At 35.3% G+C, this 18,185-nt stretch overlaps 1 protein-coding gene across 33 annotated transcripts in view; it reads right to left on the reverse strand.

Annotated features, from left to right (window-relative positions):
- Window positions 1-18,185, reverse strand: part of SOX6 (SRY-box transcription factor 6) — a 484,589-nt gene that overhangs the window by 157,103 nt on the left and 309,301 nt on the right. For all 33 annotated transcript variants that reach the window (XR_013952300.1, XR_013952301.1, XR_013952302.1 and 30 more), the window contains 3 exons: window positions 12,650-12,799; window positions 8,538-8,718; window positions 5,813-6,003 (listed from right to left, as the gene is read on the reverse strand). Coding sequence is in view for 29 of the 33 variants with exons in the window: in XM_080595801.1 (XP_080451927.1) it covers window positions 5,813-6,003; window positions 8,538-8,718; window positions 12,650-12,799 (522 nt within the window). In the remaining 4 variants the exon portion in view is untranslated. The remainder of the gene's footprint in view (window positions 1-5,812; window positions 6,004-8,537; window positions 8,719-12,649; window positions 12,800-18,185) is intronic.

Consider the following 18,185-nt stretch of genomic DNA (forward strand, 5'->3'; position numbering starts at 1 on the left):
GTTTCCCAGTTGCAGTGTCTCTTTGTGGAAATCAGATTCTTCATTAGACAGATGAAATACATTCTCACTGAGTTAAAGAAAACAGTGTCTTTCTTTTTTCTCTCTATACTGTTCCAGATTTTCTATTACAGAATTTAAAAATATACATTTAAACTTACATTATAATATACCTAAGTGTGAGCTATATGGGGCAGGACCTTCTTTAAGTTGTGGAGTTCCAAGAACAGAACTTGGTATGATTCTTGAGACAATACCATAAAAAAGTAGCAACTTTTTAAAGCTAGTCATTTGTTATTGACACTACTATTTTTTTTTTTTTTGCCTGACTAAGGTATTTGCCCTTTAATTACAAGTAGAATTAAGATTTAACCCACAGAAACAAGAATCCAGCTGAAAATGCTTACAGCTTCAGTTATGTCTCCCAGTACTATGAAATATAAGCAATGACTTCTTATTTGCCAGCTGCAAATAAAGGTTCTTATATACGAAACTAAAGGGGAAAAAAAGTTTTTCTTAAAAGTTAAAAGCAAAAGAGAATGAATCACTTGCTACAAATCTAAACCAATTATTCATAAAGATTTATAAAAATCCACATGGCCCTTATAACTAATTTATTCATGTTCTCAATTTAAGGGTGGTCATCAGTGTGTTTGATAAAAAGAAAAGATAATCAAACGTAAGATACTCTGAAAGTGTATTTTCTTAAATGTGTTTTTTTCTGTTGTTTTGTGTTTTTTTGTTTTGTTTTTGTAGTTATTTCAGAAATGACTAGTAACAAGGATGCCACTACGAGGTACTTCTCTTTGTGATTCTCTGAGAAACACCCTGCAGCTGCAGAAAAAGTACTGTGGCTCCTGCCTCTGCAGTTATTCTGTCTACAGTTTTGAATATACAGACAGAAAAAAGCTGGAAAAACAAAACAAAACAAAACAAACAGTCAGCAACATAATCCAGTACTGCTTGCATTTACAAGAATGCAATACAACGATGGAGTCATCGCAGGGGTGCGGGCAGTGAAAAGGAGATTATGTATGACTAGTAACTTTTTCTACAAAGACTTCCCAAAGTGTTTTATCAGGCATAGTTTGCACACATGTGCAGTGGCTTCATATAAATGATGAAGCGTAACAGCTCCAGAGGAGTTGTTACACTCTATTGTGTCAGTAATCCACATATTTAACAGTCCCTAAATACAGCAGACCGTAACACCTCCAAAGGAGTCGTTATGGCTTATCAAGTCAAATCCAAGTGCCTAAATATGGATTTGATCAATAGACTGTAACATCTCCAAGGGTAAATAATATATGTTTTTAAGAATGTACACATTTTGCATACAAACAGTGGTCTATATTAGGATAAATGATGTGGATTCAAATTGTAAAACATTTATTTAGAGATAAGAAAGGAATAAAAGGCTCATTATAAGGGGTACTACAGTACAATAATTCCCAGGAAGCAGGTGGTGACTCGTCATTTATTTTGGGGTCCAATTCTGGTTTCCTACTGCAAATATACAGTTCTCTAAAAATCTACGAAAGGATGAGAACGGAATATAAACATAGAAATGTTATACTACATTCTGCTTCCTCTCAAATCTCAAATAATTTTCTTTCTATGTAAGAAAATGGGGAGGTGGGGGTAGCCCTGGGTCTAGCAGATATGTTGCGATTATTTCACAAAATGGTTTAGCTTGGAAAGGACCTCTGCAGGCAACCTGGCCCACTGCCCCCTGCTCAAGCATGGCCACCTGGAGCAGGTTGCCCAGAACCATGTCCAGAAATGCATATATTTAGTGGGTATATGCTATATCCTGACTTCATATATTTTTCTCCAATGAAGATTAATGCATATTTGCCTATATTTTTTCTACAAAGATTTTCTGAAGTTTTTTTGTCACTGTTTTCATGCTTAGGCACAAAAAAAAAAAATAAATAAGGCAGCAAGATCGCAAGATCTGGTCCTTTTAATATAATGTCAGTTATGTTATAGATTACGTACCATTTTCAGGTTCATTTAGAGCCTTAAATAAAATCTTCTAGGCATTCATCCTAGTTCAAAGTACTAAAATAAATACAAGTAGCTCTAGTAATGCAAATTCTGTTTTAAGTACTTTAATGCACTCGTTTTTGTTGCAGGTAAGCATGGCTTGACTGGAAAAAAAAGTCATAGCCTCTGAATGAAGCCAATTTTCTTACAATTTTACTTTTTGCTCATATCAAATTGAAAGAACTTTGTAGCCTGGAAAATCTTCTGGATTTTCCTAATTCTCTCCCCCTTCTTAGTATTTCTCTTTACTCTGTGAAGCCTTTTCCTCAGTCAGCCTGCATCTGACACGCGCCAGGTAAAGCAGAAAAAGTCAGCTCTGCTCTAACGACTTTCTGCCTTGCATACACAAACTGAAATAACCCTGTAATTGTAGATGTCCTTTGAATAGTATCATCTCTGAAGAGTAGCCTAACCTTAATGTTTTTGCAAATGGTAAAGCATGACTGTGCCAGTGCTTCGTGTTTTTGTTTTGCGCTTTCTGATGAGTGAATCTCTGTGAGCACTTTTAAAGCTTTGTAGATTTTTTTGAACAGCAGAACATGAACACAGGCAATTTTCAGTTCTGTCTCTCTAACGAAATACAAAGCTTTCTGAGATTTAAATGACACATTTTCAAAAAGGCCTAAGCCCAGGCTTTGAATCTATGTACATAATTTTATAATGGCAATCATTTGCACAACAAACTATTACCGGCTATCTGAACTTGAAGACCAGTAACTGACCAAAACTCAACAGCTTTTTTAAACCATCTGCAGGCAATTAATTTGTCATCTTTTTCTGGTGCCAGCTTCTAGCTACTTATTTATACGAGTCTAATTACCTGAAGCCCATTTCTGAAAATTTGGTCCTGAAAACATAGTGTCCTGATTCTTCAAAAGAAACTAGTCCAGAATAGCAACTATGCTATCAAAGCCTCAATGGGATTATGACAAACTATACACTATATTCTTTGCATGCAATTATTTCAAAATTATGTTTTTTTACTGAAGTGATCTATCATTCCCTCCCCCCATTTTGATCATCCTAGCCACCAATTTTAAAGCAAAAGAAATACACCATAATGTAAAAATTGAAAGGCAAAGGGTAAAAGGAGTAAAATGAGTGTTCTAAAATTCTATTTGTGCAAAGGATGCCTCTGTTTTTAATGTATTTTATACGTGCTATAAAATATAAATATATTCCCTTAGTATTCATGACTCTGACTTAACTCTTCTATTTTCTTTAAGATAGTGAGTCAGGACATATCAGCATTGAAAACGACTAATTTATATCCCATTCTTTTGCAAACCCTGCTGTTCTTGCATTTTCAGAGCAAGGATAACAAACTAGTATACCAAAGGTAAAATCAGAGTACATACTATAACTTTTTCCTGCTTTAACGATTCCTTCTATAGTACATGCTACAGTAAACAAAGCTAGCAGGATTATATAAAGGGGTTTAGAGATTTAACAACAAATTTCCTTGCTGCTGTTTCTTCTCAGAGTTTAAAAGTTTCAAACGCTGCCACGAGAAGCCTCCAGACAAAAGACAGCATTTGAGAACAATGTTTTTTATATATTTTTAAGACTTCCAATAAACTCTGCCAAACTGGCAAGTAAATTAAATTTTTTTTCCTCATATTGTGTGATGTATAACCACAACCTAGAACCTGTACATCCATCTGTATTGTTCCTACATGTGTATCAGGAATTGTGTATCGCTAGTAACCTGCACAAAAAAAAGAAATTCCAGCTTATTCACTGAACCATTTATTTCCCTTTCTTTAAAACATGAAAGGAAAAATAAAAATTTACTGTATCCAATACAAGAAGTAAACATGGTACTGAAAAAACTCAGGGAACAGGCCTGATAAGTAAGCGGATGCCATTTTTATACTTTTCAAATTCAAATCAAATGTTAAGAATTCTTTTAATAGCCCTTATAGTGTCTTAGATATTTTTAAATGTCAAGCAACTGAAACTCATAAAATACATTTTAAAATTAGCATTATTTTATAAACTCTTAATACTAATCATAGGCATGACATTTATTTTATAACTTCAACTTTACTACCCTACATCTCAGTTAGTTAAGACAAACACTGACTTTACATTCAAAGTTTTGTCTGAATACAGCCTACTTAATCAGTTATTAATTCCTCTGTTTTTCATAGTATGAACCTGTATTAAATGAGGTTTTAAATGTTGACACTTAAACTAACACTAGTAGAAATAAAAATCTATTAATCTCTGAATTTGTCCTGTAAAATCATTTTAATCCTGTGTAGTAATTGTTTAACAAATTGTTTTAATAGACACCAACCCTTTCTCTTGCTTTAAGTGCTGTAAAGAATCAAGAATCAAGCAAAAATATAAAATGTAGATTAAAAGGTATGCATCACTATTTGACAGCTCTGTTTACATTTCCTTTCCTTTCTGTGCCTTCCTACAGTCTGCTTACTCACTAAGTATTCCCTTGTGAGTTGAGAAAAGATCATATCATCAAATTCACGGTTTAAGTTATAAATAATATTCTACTGAATCTTATACTCAGCCTAGATAAAAAATTCCTGTTACTCTTTGGAGTATAATATAATCTCCCCCTATACTCCCCAAAGTATATAGAACCTACGCTCTAAAATACAGAATATCACAGAATTTTCATTAATGAATTATTTTTCTTTTCTCCAGGAAATACTCTGAAACACTAGGTGCTTTGTAGGCTAATGAATGTGTCAGTTTCTGTTCTTTACCAAATTGAATCATAACAGTTCCAATTTGTCCAATGCCATAATGATTACAGGGATATTCCTGGGACTCCTTCCTAGTTAACTGAAATGTAGAGCAAGTCTTGTGATATATAACTGACTTTGTGTCAGTGGTGTAAAATCATATATGCTGTATTTTTTGCAGCATAAGCCACCGCTAAGGAAGCTAACAGAGTAGCATTCTTCACCAAAAAGGCTGCCTTATAGCTCAGCCAGTTACCTAATTCAGTGTTTACTGGCTTTATTATACACACGGAGACCTGTTCCTGGAGCAAAACTTGTAGGCTTTGGAAAGGCCACAGAGCAGGACAACACAGATGCAAACAATTTTACAAAGGAGTTCTTTGCCCTCTGAGTGGTCCTTAATATGCATCACAGAAACTGTTCCTCACCTTTGGGGTATGATTCCAGGTTGCTGTCTGGTAAACTGAATGTTGTCCTGCTCAGTCCAATGCTGGACATTCTCTCTCTCCACTTTCTCTATTTTATTACAGTTCCCCAATTCACTTTACTATTTGGAAACTAAGTCAAGATTCAACAAAGAATGTGGATTTCTAATTTCCTACTGAAACCAAGAGCCAAAAGCACTGTTTTGAGCTTAGATTCTTTGTTGAATCTGAGTCACAGATTTAAGCATACTCAGATACGTTCAAGAACATTGTGATACTCCACCATGCTAGTATGTAACTTGTCTTTCTGTCATACTTATCAATCCAATCATTCTCAAAAGCACAACTCAAAATGTAATGACCACAAACAATAGTAGCTTCAACTAATTCATTTTCCACATTGTTATATTCATGCTTACAGATTAATCACATGTAGTGCATAGGATTGTTTTTTTGAATGCTGTTTTGTAAACACAGAAAGTTTGTAGCACAGCACTGTGAAGTGACAAGCTGCATTTAACACGAATCAGAGATGGCTAAAGGCTGTAAAAAGAAATTTTATATAAAAATAAGAAGCTATTTGCAGGGAAAACAATGAATGACAGACTGTGTGGCAATGGCAGACATTACCTTCTCATTCCTGCAGTTGTTTAGACCCATGTTATTCATGGAGGGCAATTTTCCATCAACACCATGAGGCTGCTGTTGCTGCTGCTGTTCCCTTTGGATCTGCTCTCTCATTTTTCGAGCCTCCTGAATGGCTTTCATTACTGTGTCCTGGTCCCCAAATAGGGCAGGTGAATTAAGACTGGAAAGGATATCTATAAACATAGAACACACTTTATTTAGGTAATCATTAAAATTAGAATCCAGTGTAATTACTCAGTTCTCATCCTGTTAAAAACTCCAACCAACTAACATCTGCAAAAGGAGGAGGAGTGGCAGTTGTTGTCTGTTTGAAGGCTGAATTAATCTATAGAATTGACTGATAAGCCTGTGCTCCTCTTTTGTTGTATTATAAATACAGCCACTGAAGTCTTGGTGTAGCCTGATATGTATATGTAAGTATCTGAGTATACCCACAGACTCTCTGTTAAACCCAACAATTATCTGAAGGTTAAGTGGGAAGCCTTTGAGGTATTAATAACAATTAACAAAATGAACAAAGAAGAAGAAAGAAATCTTTAGTTGGACATGAAAGTCTATGTCAATTTTTAGAATCTCTTTATCAAGACAGAGCCTTCACTCCACATATTTAGCTTTCAACTTCTGAAAGAGCACCCCTAGTTATTGTGGCAGACAGAATCTATTATTACCTTAACTTGACTATAAAGCTCTAAATTGGTAGAGAAAATATGTTTTTCTTTCTGTTTCTCTGGGGACAGAAAGGGAAATTTTTAAACATGCATCAAACTCACACAAAACAGTTCTGTTGCATTTTAAAATGCATTTGAGAGGTAAAGATGAGTACTCCAGATACACTTTCTGATTTTAGACCAAAAGACAGCAATTATTTGGTGACTGGTTGTTTTGTGGTGCTGTGGCAAAACTTTGACTAGACCACTGGTTCCTTCATGGGAGTATCCTTCATGCAGCACATGGATAGATTTGTGTATATACATTCAAGATAAAAAACTTTGAGCAAAGTTTGTGCATGGTCTGTGTATCTGACTGTTAAGTTGATGTCCTTTATCAAAGCTCTGAATTTATGGTATTTGTGTACTTACTAACACTCCACTATAACAAATCAGTAAATATACAATATTTAAGTAAAATATACAGAGAATATAAATAAAATAAAGTAATTAAAATATAATAAATTTCAACCTCAAAAGACCCTGAATTCTTTTAAAATGAAAAACATTAAGATTACATGCTTCTCACACTTCATCCTGGGAAACAAAAAGTTGATATAATACAGTGGTCTAGATGGGAATGAATGCAATGGAACTGTGACTTAATGAGATTTAGACTCCACCTAAATTTATCATAAAACAGAACAAAAGATCCCATGTTGTTTGTTGATTTTTGACAATACTTCTGTGGCTTTACTTCTGGATCAAGGGGAAACGTTTTTATGACTTACAGGAAAAATACTCACACCCTAGGCATATCTTCTCTATCCATTTCTCTAGAATAGTCTGCAAGTTCATATTGGTATAAGTCTTTTGAGACTGGAACAAATCATAATTTTTATATATTTAATCATAATTTTATATTTATTGTATGTATTTAACATATCTGTTCATTATTCACAAGTGTTTCTATATATTTTACAAGTACACTTGAACTACAGATTGTGAGGAAGTGGTTTGTATTTAGTCGTGGTTAAAATCTACTATCTGATCTTTAGGCCTGGTAATCTAAATTTTACAGCTCTTGATTCTGTTTCTTGACTAGTTAAGATAGTTTTCATATCCAGTTTTCAGATCGATTTTGTTTCATTACTTAATAAACTTTATCTCTTAATTAAAGAATCATTAACATGGGTAAAAAAATTCCTTATTTGCAACCATATGCATTAACAGAATCTTGTCAGATATATGAACAAATAATAAAAACTTGAACAAACAATAAAATGAACAGATAATAAACTACACTGGCTGAGCTGAAGACATTTTGTCTTTGTTAAAAAAAATAAACAATTTATTCAGTAGATTGTCTAGGTAAAATGAACTTAATACCCAGGATACAGAGAATTATTTTTCTTTCAGAATGTTGTTCTGGGTAAAACTGATCGTATATTTGGGCTAAACAGCTGAAAACCACATTTGGAGTTACCTTCCTGCCTGACTTCTGAATCATCGTGAACCATGGACATACCTTGGCTCAAGGAGTGACAGAAAACTTACTTATTTGAAGTATTATATACTGTTGCACTGGATTTAACTCATCACATGAGCCATCATGTCTCTATGTCTAGTATCTAATCAGGCTCTATATGCATGCAAAGCTTTTTTTTCTTTTTGTCCATTTAATCCAGAGACCAAAATTCGAAAGTTAACCCTGAATGTATACATCCATTTGATGTCTTTGTGGAAGATATCAATATAAACACCTTTTTGATGTTTTTCACATATGCACATCTATTATGTGTATATATTTGCATGTATATGTTAAATATTTATTTGCTGTATTTCCTACAGATGCATATCACTGCTGTATCATTTTGTTTACTCTTATAAACCCCTGGCATTCAAGAGTTAGTTGAAAATCTTTCCTGCATTTTTTCTCTCCATTTTAAATAGAAATGTAGATCCAACTATATATTTAATTCAGATGTAAGTGTGTTCAAGCTGACATTTTACACAGAAAACCTGCCAGTTTTCTCCTTTTCCAAGGACAGAATAGTTACCTAAAGAGGATCCTCTTCCCAGAGATCCAGCAAGGGGGCTGGGGATGCCGCTCTTGTTCGTCACTGTCACTGGACTGCTTTTGCTAGCTGGGAAGAGATTCTGTGTTGGAGATGTCGGGGATTTGACAGGTTCAGCTGTCTTGGGTCGTGCTGAAAGATTCAGTGGCTGGGCTGCTTCATCCTACAAGAGTTTAATGTAAATAACTATTAGGAAAAGACAAATGAACAAATCATTTTGCAAGCAGCATTTACTTTACACCTCGAAGACAATATCACGTTCTCCTGCAATAATAACAAAAGAAGCTAATTATCTGCCTCCTTTAAGATTCAATGAAAGGAAATCTCATTAATTTCTCTGTGTTATGCTTCTATTTACATTAACTATGTGGCTGGATCGTTCTTTTTGCCAAATTAAAATTTGAATTAGCTCACATTACAGCCTAATTTCCTAATGTGTTTTCAGAGATCTAAATTAACCTAGGGCATTTACAAAGAATTATTTAAAATTTCCAGCAGCTCAATAATGCTTTTGCATTGGTTCTATTTGAAAAGTTCCTGGCACTAGAAAAATAAGTTATGTAACTTATTTTTAAATGTATTAAAAACTAAGCAATCAGAAGTACTTCCATGAAAGAATCATTTGGAAACCCCTGACAGTTCTTTGGCCCACATTTAATGCTGCTGCTGGCTTATACGTTCAATGCATCTTATTTTGACTGCATGTTTTGTTTAGTAAAATTATCTATGCTCTTCCCTCACAATAAAAGATAAGAATTTCATTGAATTTAGATTCCTTGACTTACTACAGTAATCAATGCATAGTGTATGCATTTTAAAATATATTTCATATATTTTCTACTTTTAATTTTGTATATTTTACAATATTTTATCATTCCTCTGTGCCATGTGTTTTTGACAGTTTAATGTAAAATCAGACTTTTTTTCATATAAACGCAATTCTGCTTCTTGATTTTTTGATACTTCTGTAATTATTTCTGTATTCTGCAGTTATTTCTTATGCATTCAACCTTTAGTGTATTTGTATGTTCATTTGCATAAAGACAAGGAGCATTTTTTAAGGATACGTGAATCTAGCATCAGTACGCTTATATCTTTTGATACTTTTCATATGCAATTATGGAAGAAATTCTCTCTTTGACACACATCTTGTTTCAGTGCTATGGGAGAATAAGTCTATTTGAGAAAAATCTAAACTTTTGGAAGAAGACTCATTCAAGTAATTAACTTCTTTGATCGGGGTAGATATTAACATCATAACCTTCTTCCCATTCTCTGGGTTTGTTCCTTTTGCTTAATATGTTAAGCAAGACAGAGCATTTGGAAAACTGTGAAATAGTGATTTTCTGTAATTAAAGAGCCCAGCAAGACAGATCTCTCATCTAAAATATGCCCAAAGCAGAATCATGCTAGATATAAGAGAGTATCATCCCCATTTTAAAACACTGCACTGATCATTTCAAAGCTTAGAACTATATCAGAATACAATAATACACTACATTATCTCATCTCTTCCATTCTCCTCACTGTCAAGCGGTGATTTAATGAAGTACATCTGATCATATACAAAGCATTATACAGGAAAATGCAACAAAAGGGTATTTAAAATGCCATTATATCACCACTTTTAAACTGTTCCTATAAAACTGCTTGACATTTTTATTCTTCCTGACCTTGCAGTACACACAAATGCCCACAGCTGTTCAGAGTCCAAGCGAAAACAGGAACACAAAGGTATAAGAGACATAGTACATTCTTGTGCTTTGTGGCCAAGTTATGTGCAAGCTGTTTCATTGCACAGGTACAAACTGGCTTCAATGAATTTCTGTGAAAGTTCAGAGCCCCTTTCAGACTATGAAGTTTGCCAGACTAAGGCTTGAGAGCATGCACCATAGAAACCTGTGCTACCATGTTCAATTTCTAAATAATTTTCTGCCTACTATTGATGATACCATCATGGGAAAAAAAATCTGAACGCTGCCAGAACCTGTTTGTACTTCATAAACAGCATTCTCTTCTATGAGGCAACCAAAAAGCTGGAAAACATTCTGGTCACTGACTTGAAAAAATGATCATTATTTTTTGAAAGATCTGACTACTGTAAAAGACACCTATTAGTTCTATAAATAATGCATATAGTATATACAAATAACTGTTTAAATACAGAGAACATATAGAGGATTTAAGTAATGCATGACCATCAAAACTGTCATGTGCTATATAGGTAAAAATTTGCAAAGACAGCATATAAGTACTATTTTATTAGTGTTTTATACTAATATTTTTTTTTTCCATTAGCCATTGGTATTTGTCCACATAAAGCACTTGTAGTTCATTTTTAATATTTTCAATGCAATCGTGTTAATAAAATAACAATAAAAAGGCTTCTTTTTTATTAACATATATTTCAGTCCATTCAAGTTAAATTATGTAGGGAAACCCCCAAGAATTTGCATGTGGTCAAGTCTGTAATAGGACTCAGCTGGCCACAAAGTTGGAATGGTATTGGCCTTGGTTCAAGGAGATATGTGCTTAAATTTAACCAGGGAAAATTTGACTCATATAGTAAAGGTTTGGTTTGGTGTAGATCCATTTGGCTCACTCACTTATGAAATTACTTTTTCACATTAAAGTAGTCAGTAGTATATTCTCAATACCATAAATCACTGGTGTTAGGTATCACTATACTATGGCAACTTTGCTGAAACAGTTGGGTTTTGCTTTTGGTGGCTTCTGTATTGACCATAACAAACTCTGCATATGTGGTAAATTTCAGTGACTGCTCTCAAGCCTGGCATTGGATTACAAGAGGTAAAATATTAGACCAATACACATCTACAGTTAAGTAAAGTGAACACTTTGCTAAATAAATGTTAGATCTGGCCATAATGGAATAGTTTTTATTTATTAGTACTCTCAGCCTAGCAAAAAAATGTCATGGAAATTTATCAGCCCAGGCAGAAATATCTATTCACCCACACTTTACCACAATGATTGATGATAATGAAAAAACGAATGATATTTTACTCTCATGTCAAAAAAAAAAAAAAAAAAAAGGAAAAAAAGAAACCCTTACCTCAAGCAAGTAAAATCTTCCCAGGCTGATTTGAGGCTAAAGGACTATGTGCCTGCAAGGTTTTAGCAACTAGCAAAAAATGCATACTCTCTCTACACAAAGTCACTACATGCCTTCTTTAGATCTATTTTAATAGTTCTGCATTTATAGCACTATCATTCAAATTGACAAAACATCTGAATGTGCTTGTTGGTATTTTTTTTGTTGTTGTTTCTTTTTTTTCTTCATTTTTTTCTCCAGTTTGGAGTAAATTGTTTTCCAGTGTATTTGCTCTCATGAAAATCAGAACAACCACAGGAAAATGTAGCAACAAAAGCCAGCCAGTTCCACCCAAAGGTGCTTGGTGCACCAGACTTCAAGGGGTGCGCGATGTTCATTTCACGCTGCTGGCAAATGCTATGTTGTAGCTGCCTAGTTCCAAGCAAGTGAGAATAAGCAGGCAGAAGCACCCAGCAATGGCACAAAACCAACAACGAGCAGCCCAGTTGTCAGCAGCTGTGTGAAAGCAGCAAAAGTCAAATCAATCTGCAGTGCCACAGTGTTTTCCCTGGAGTCCTGAATTACATTTTATTTTTATGTGAGGCTTCTTCCAAAACTGTGGAAAAAATACAGCTAGATTTGTAAAAATAATTAGAAGATCTACAGGCTCTCTTGCCTTAACAACATAAGCTAGCACTGTATTTTAAGATGCTCAAATGTTCGACCTGAAACAATTTATGACGTGGATGCCATTTATGCACATTACTAGATTACAAACTTAAATTTTGAAAATATCACATTTTACTGATGAATATGTTGTGCTGCCTGTGGTAGGAAGTGGGATGTATGATATTTTTGGAAGCAAGAAGTGAATACTTTCTCTTCCATTCTCTGTACTGATAATGCAGTACTAAAACTGAACATTTTATTTGAATATTGAAGAGCTTTTATGTGCTTCAACTTCCAGATGTAAAACAAGTAGAGCAATTAGTTTCGCTATACTTTTTAGATGCTAACTTTTTTCTTTAATAAGCAATACCTTAACTTGAGTTACCGGACTGGTCCCTCTCTTCTCATTTTTCATCCCAGTGGGTGAGAGTGCCCCTGTTGTATTTGGTGGCTGTGGAGTAGATGGCATTTTGGCTCCAGGAGAAACTTGCATGCTTGCCAGCTGAGCTGCATACAGTTGCTGGAAGACAAGAAGATATACAACATATTCCTGCAAAATTCCTAGAAGAGAAGCTGTAAGTGTACGTAATTTTTATTGCCCTGCTGTTGCTTCTCTTGAGCGATTGAGAGATTAAGTTTTTATTTTTTTTTAGCACATTCCTGCTTGTGGCTTTTCCCTTCTCATTATTAAAAAGAAAAAGAAAAAACAAACAAACAAACAACCCTAGCAAACTTCCACGCACTGATACCTTTCTTCTTAAGCTTGTTTTGTATCTATTTCTTTTTCACTCTTGCAGTAAATATTGTCCATCTCGGTCACAGTAAAGAGCAAAGTGTAATACTGTGCCCAAATACGCCAAAAATTGGCACTACTGTGAGACTGGTTATGATAAAGAGATATCAACCCGTCAGAAACAATCCATGTTTCAGGCCTTCTACAAAATGTCAACTTTAGAACCTCTGCTGGAAGCTGACATGGGAATCCTTTGCTACCAAAAGTCAATGCTGCATCTGCTTTAGATAGCAAGAAAAGTTAAAATAGGCAACAGGGTATGTCTCCACCTCAGTGTACAGTGATTGTTATCTTTACCTTCTATAAATGTTAATGAGAGTGTAGGCCTTAAAAATTCCTGTAAATAGTTATGAAAATACAAAAAAAAAAATCACTAATGGAATATGCATCCAACTTTTCATAAGTTTAAGTGAAGCATAATAAAAGATGTGTACATTAAAGTAAACTACTCTTACCAATCTAAAGCATTTACTGAACAAAACCAAATAGGTTTAATTTCCTCCCAGTGACCAAATTTAAACTCTCACCTTGAATTAGCATCAGCAATAATTCTTCTAACATAAACAGGGAAGATCCTAATCCCTCTTCTACACATAAATCTATATAAACTTTGCCTTATTAGTGAGAAAAAAGCCAGGTGGTTTGTATGTAATTTCCAACATTACTATCATTCAGATGGACAAATAAAAAAAATTACAGTAATCAAAAGCAGACCTTTCAGCACATGTAATTAAATGAAAGCTTAATAAAGAATAATTTGCAAGAGCCAGATGTGCTTATGTCATAATTGTTGCTTTCTTTGGAACAATTTCTCTAATATAACAAGCCTCCACAGAAATGAAAGTTGCACAATACTGCAAGCTCAGTGACTCAGTGGCTAGACAAACGCATGAAGGAGGGGCACAGCCAGAACTCTGGGTGACAAATGGAAGCTGTTGTTTGTTTGTTTGTTTCCTGACATCCTTTTTCAATACCATGCAAAGGCTACAAAAGGATCACAGATAAATATTTTGAAACCAGTGGTGTTTAAATATTTTGGCTAAGGTGCTAGCTTTTTTCCTTGCCAGAAAACTAATTTCCCAGCTTGCTGTGATGTTCTAAAAAATGGAAATGCATTGTATACAGTAGTTGCTTCCCCCCGGCATACACACTACTGGGATCTTACTGCTTTGGTAGTGGCCTATAAATTAAAGGCATATTCTGCAGGTTATGCTATGCCTGCTCACTAGGATGCATTGCTTGTATGAAGTCACCCAGCTGCTCTCTCCCTCCCCCTTCTCAACAGGACTGGGTAAAAATAAGATGAAAAAGTTCATGGGCCTAGGTAAAGACCAGGAGATCACTTACCCCTTTTTTACCCTCACGGGCAAAACCAACTAAACTTAGTGAAAAACAATTTTATTAATTGCTAATTACAGTAGAGTAGGGATGGTAATACACAGACTAAAGTTAAAGCTCCTTTCCCACATGCCCCTACTTTTCCCCAACTCATCTTCACACCCTCACAGTCCTGAGCCCTCTACCTCCTGCCACTCTCCCGGCCGGGGTGCTTGCAGGGGTGTTTTTCACACTTTTTTTCCCTCATCCCTCACTGCCATGCAGCATTTATCCCTTTCTTAAACACGCTGTCCCTAAGGTGCCACCAACTCGCTGATGGGCTTGGCTGTGGCCTGGGTGGCAGCGGCTGGAGCCGGATGGGGGCAGCCCTGGCCTCACCTCACAGCGGCCACCCCGCGGCCCCCGCTGCCAGCTCCTGGCCGCAGGCCCGGCACACACAGCAGATGGAGCTGGCAGCTCCATCAGCAGTGACAAGCGAGCAAAGGTGTGCTTGTCACACCCGAATGCTGGCAGCCCATAGTACAGCTTACGTTGACCAGGCATCTCAAGCCTAAGGCAAAATGGGATGCCAGACACTCCGGTCAGGGAAGGCCTCACCAATGGCTTGGTACTTGAACCGCAGTAGGACTGGCAACCAAAATGTTCTCCGTATTTAAGGGTCACAGAGACAGTAACAACAAAAGCAAGCTTTAAAGTGACTGTCTAGGCAATTTTTTGATTTTGGAAATGCGAACATTAAAAACAGAATTAAATTTGTTATTAATCACTCCCTTCCCAATATCTTGAGGGATTTATTGGCTGCCCCGCAAGCAGTGGCGATGAAATGTTCCTAAATGGAGGCAGAAAATAAAAAATATATGTTACATATATGTGTTATATATTTTCTATATATAACATATACATACATTATATATGTTATATAATATATATGTTTATATATATATAATATATGTATATATATATATATAAAAGCATATATAAAATTCATCACTAAGTTACTGCAAGGTCACAGGACCTGCTTTAGCCTGGCATTTCTATAAATTTCTTTTACACAATAAAAGCAAATGTAAAAATAAGTAACAGTAATTAGCATTCTGGTTTGCATAGACTTTAAAACAAAGCTGTTCCATAAACGATTGCAAACCTTGCAAGAATTCACACTAGTGCGAGCAAAACTGCCATGTGGACTGGAAGGTTGTATAACTTCTTTTAAATACTAGTTTGGACGGGAAGCTAGCCAATCTGGAAAACACACCACTGATGCAGGGATAAAATTGATATTTTTGCAGATAGCACCATCATAGCACAAAATTTAGGACCTCACATTGAAATGGTCAGGTTGTGAAGCTTTTATTTGCAAGATTAAGGAGAAAAAAAAAATCAAAAAAAAAAAGTGAATGAATGCTGATTGTTGGCTTTCAGTGCTGAAAAGGAAAATCTTCAATTGAATTTTTTCAATTGAAATTCTAACCCACCAGCTATTGAGTAGTGACTGAAAAAAATTAACCTACCTCAAACACCGAACCGTATCTTCTTTTCACTATATCTTTAGCACATGAAGAGAACAGCTTTACATAACCCTGATGCCGATCACTGACTCAGAAGGCTCTTGATTACAAATTAGATATTCAAAATCATCAAGTATTCATGATTGTTTTAAGAATCCTTAAAAATATATGGCCCGATTTATTTCTTTTTCAAAAAGGTCACTAAGTTAGATTCTTACAATCCAGTTCCCAGAATCCAGCTATAAGTAATACTGATTTTGAGTTACTGAATGCTCCTGCAATAGTTAACAATTTTGAAAATCAGCTAAGGATGTAGTTTTACAGCTTTCAGAACCAGGTTTCTTGTAATGTCATGATCTGACATTGAAGAGTAGGATTTTGAAATGCCATAAGTCTCACTTAAGGCAATGGCAAATGAAGTCTCACACTTAGGCACCTGTGAACTCACAAGCTTATCAACTTAAGCACTTGTTTCCAAAACTCTATTCTAACCCTAATCAACTGAAAATCTGAGGGGAATTTATGAAAGTTGGAGGTCACTATGGGTCAGAATAATGTTCATCTACCAAAAGAAAAACAACAGCTGAGTGAGAAAGTGCTGTACTCAGCATGGCCACAGCACAGCACAAGTACATACTGATTTTTTTTACCTGGAAACAGCAGAATTCATACCAAGCCCTTCCTACTGCTTAGGGCTACAATCCAAGAAGAATCAAACAAGTAATGAAAATAATAACTGGGGGGAGAATTATGTTGGGGGCTAAGAGGGGAAGCATTCCCAGCTTTTGAAATTGCCTACGACATTTGATGAATTATTTCCACCTCACTGTATTTATAAAAATATATCATCCACAATCTAAAATTTGACAAACAAAACTGTGAACTAATAATAGAACATCTTGGCTTATCCAAATGTTTAGACCTTTCTTAATGTCATCTAAGTTTGACAGCACCTTTGTGGGATATTTTCACACTATACATGGATAACTGCCTTCACTGTCAATGTTCATATCTTACCAGAAGACAAAGGCCTTAGGCCTACACATCCCTCTCCCAGGTTTCCACAACATTTTTTCAATAGTTTGTCAACTATTTTTTTCAACTAGCTTTGGATAATCAAAATTCTTTCATCAGCTCAGGTCCCTTTTTGCCTGCACGTAGTCCTGTGATGTTCCTACACATACGCTCTGCTGAATGACACTGAGCCCAGTAAATGTGCTTTCTATGCACCAGATTTTTTATTATTATTATTATTTTTACAACAGAAATACTGGTACTTACCTCGTGGGCTGCAGCATCTATGTCTAAACGAATGAATAAAGGTGAAGAATTTTTGAGAATCAAATGTTACAGAAGTAACACATGGTGAGGAAAATAGAATGGGCCTTAAATCAACACACTTAAGGGAGATTTGCACTGACAACAACTTGTTAACTTTGTGACAAGCTGTTTTACCACCTAACACAGAATTATGATAATCATAACCTTCTTACCAGTGGCTTGTCAATGGCAGGCCTTGTGGAAAAATAAGATATTTCAATAAAGAGAAGTGATCAACTGCTGCTATTGAGGGAGGCACTTTCTTCAGGTAGATAAGCCCAGGGAAGAAATGGAGACAGCAGTTGCACTTGGATATACAAGAACGAAAAGGAAATAAATAGACATTTCAACTGACCGCTTTGGGGAGGGAGAATTCAGTTACAGCAGTGGGGTTATAATTCAGACATTATTATTTGCAGTAGAATTCTGAAGAAACAACAGCAAAGAAGTAGGAGAAGTATGGAGTTAAGAAAGAGAGTGAACATAATAGTCAGGGTAACAGAGAATCAAAGAGCAGGTGATGAAGGCTGACCTAGCACAATGAATTGCAGTGGATGTACTTGGAAGATGACCTAGAGAGAAATGCAGTGGAAACTAGCTTGAGCTAAGGAAAAAAGAAGATATCTGTTCTAGAAACATTTATGGTTTTATTTTCTTTTATTAAAAGATTTATGACCAAAGTGAAAAGACACACTCCTTTTTATGTATTTGTACAGTATTTCTCCTGAGGCGTAGATTTTTTATTATTATCATCATCTTTTTTTTTTCTTTTTTTTCCTCCTCTCAGAAACAAATGCTAAATATTATGGACACAGATTAATTCTAAAGTCTTTCATTACCAAAAATGCAAGTCCTGTTACATCTTCAACAAATACACTTGCTACACTAAATGACACTGAACAATAGAACTACTGAGAATCAAGTGAGAATCCTTATTTGTCAGCATT

This window comes from Anser brachyrhynchus (genome assembly GCF_964034855.1).
Source record: "Anser brachyrhynchus genome assembly, chromosome: 5".
Classification (NCBI taxonomy): Eukaryota; Metazoa; Chordata; class Aves; order Anseriformes; family Anatidae; genus Anser; species Anser brachyrhynchus.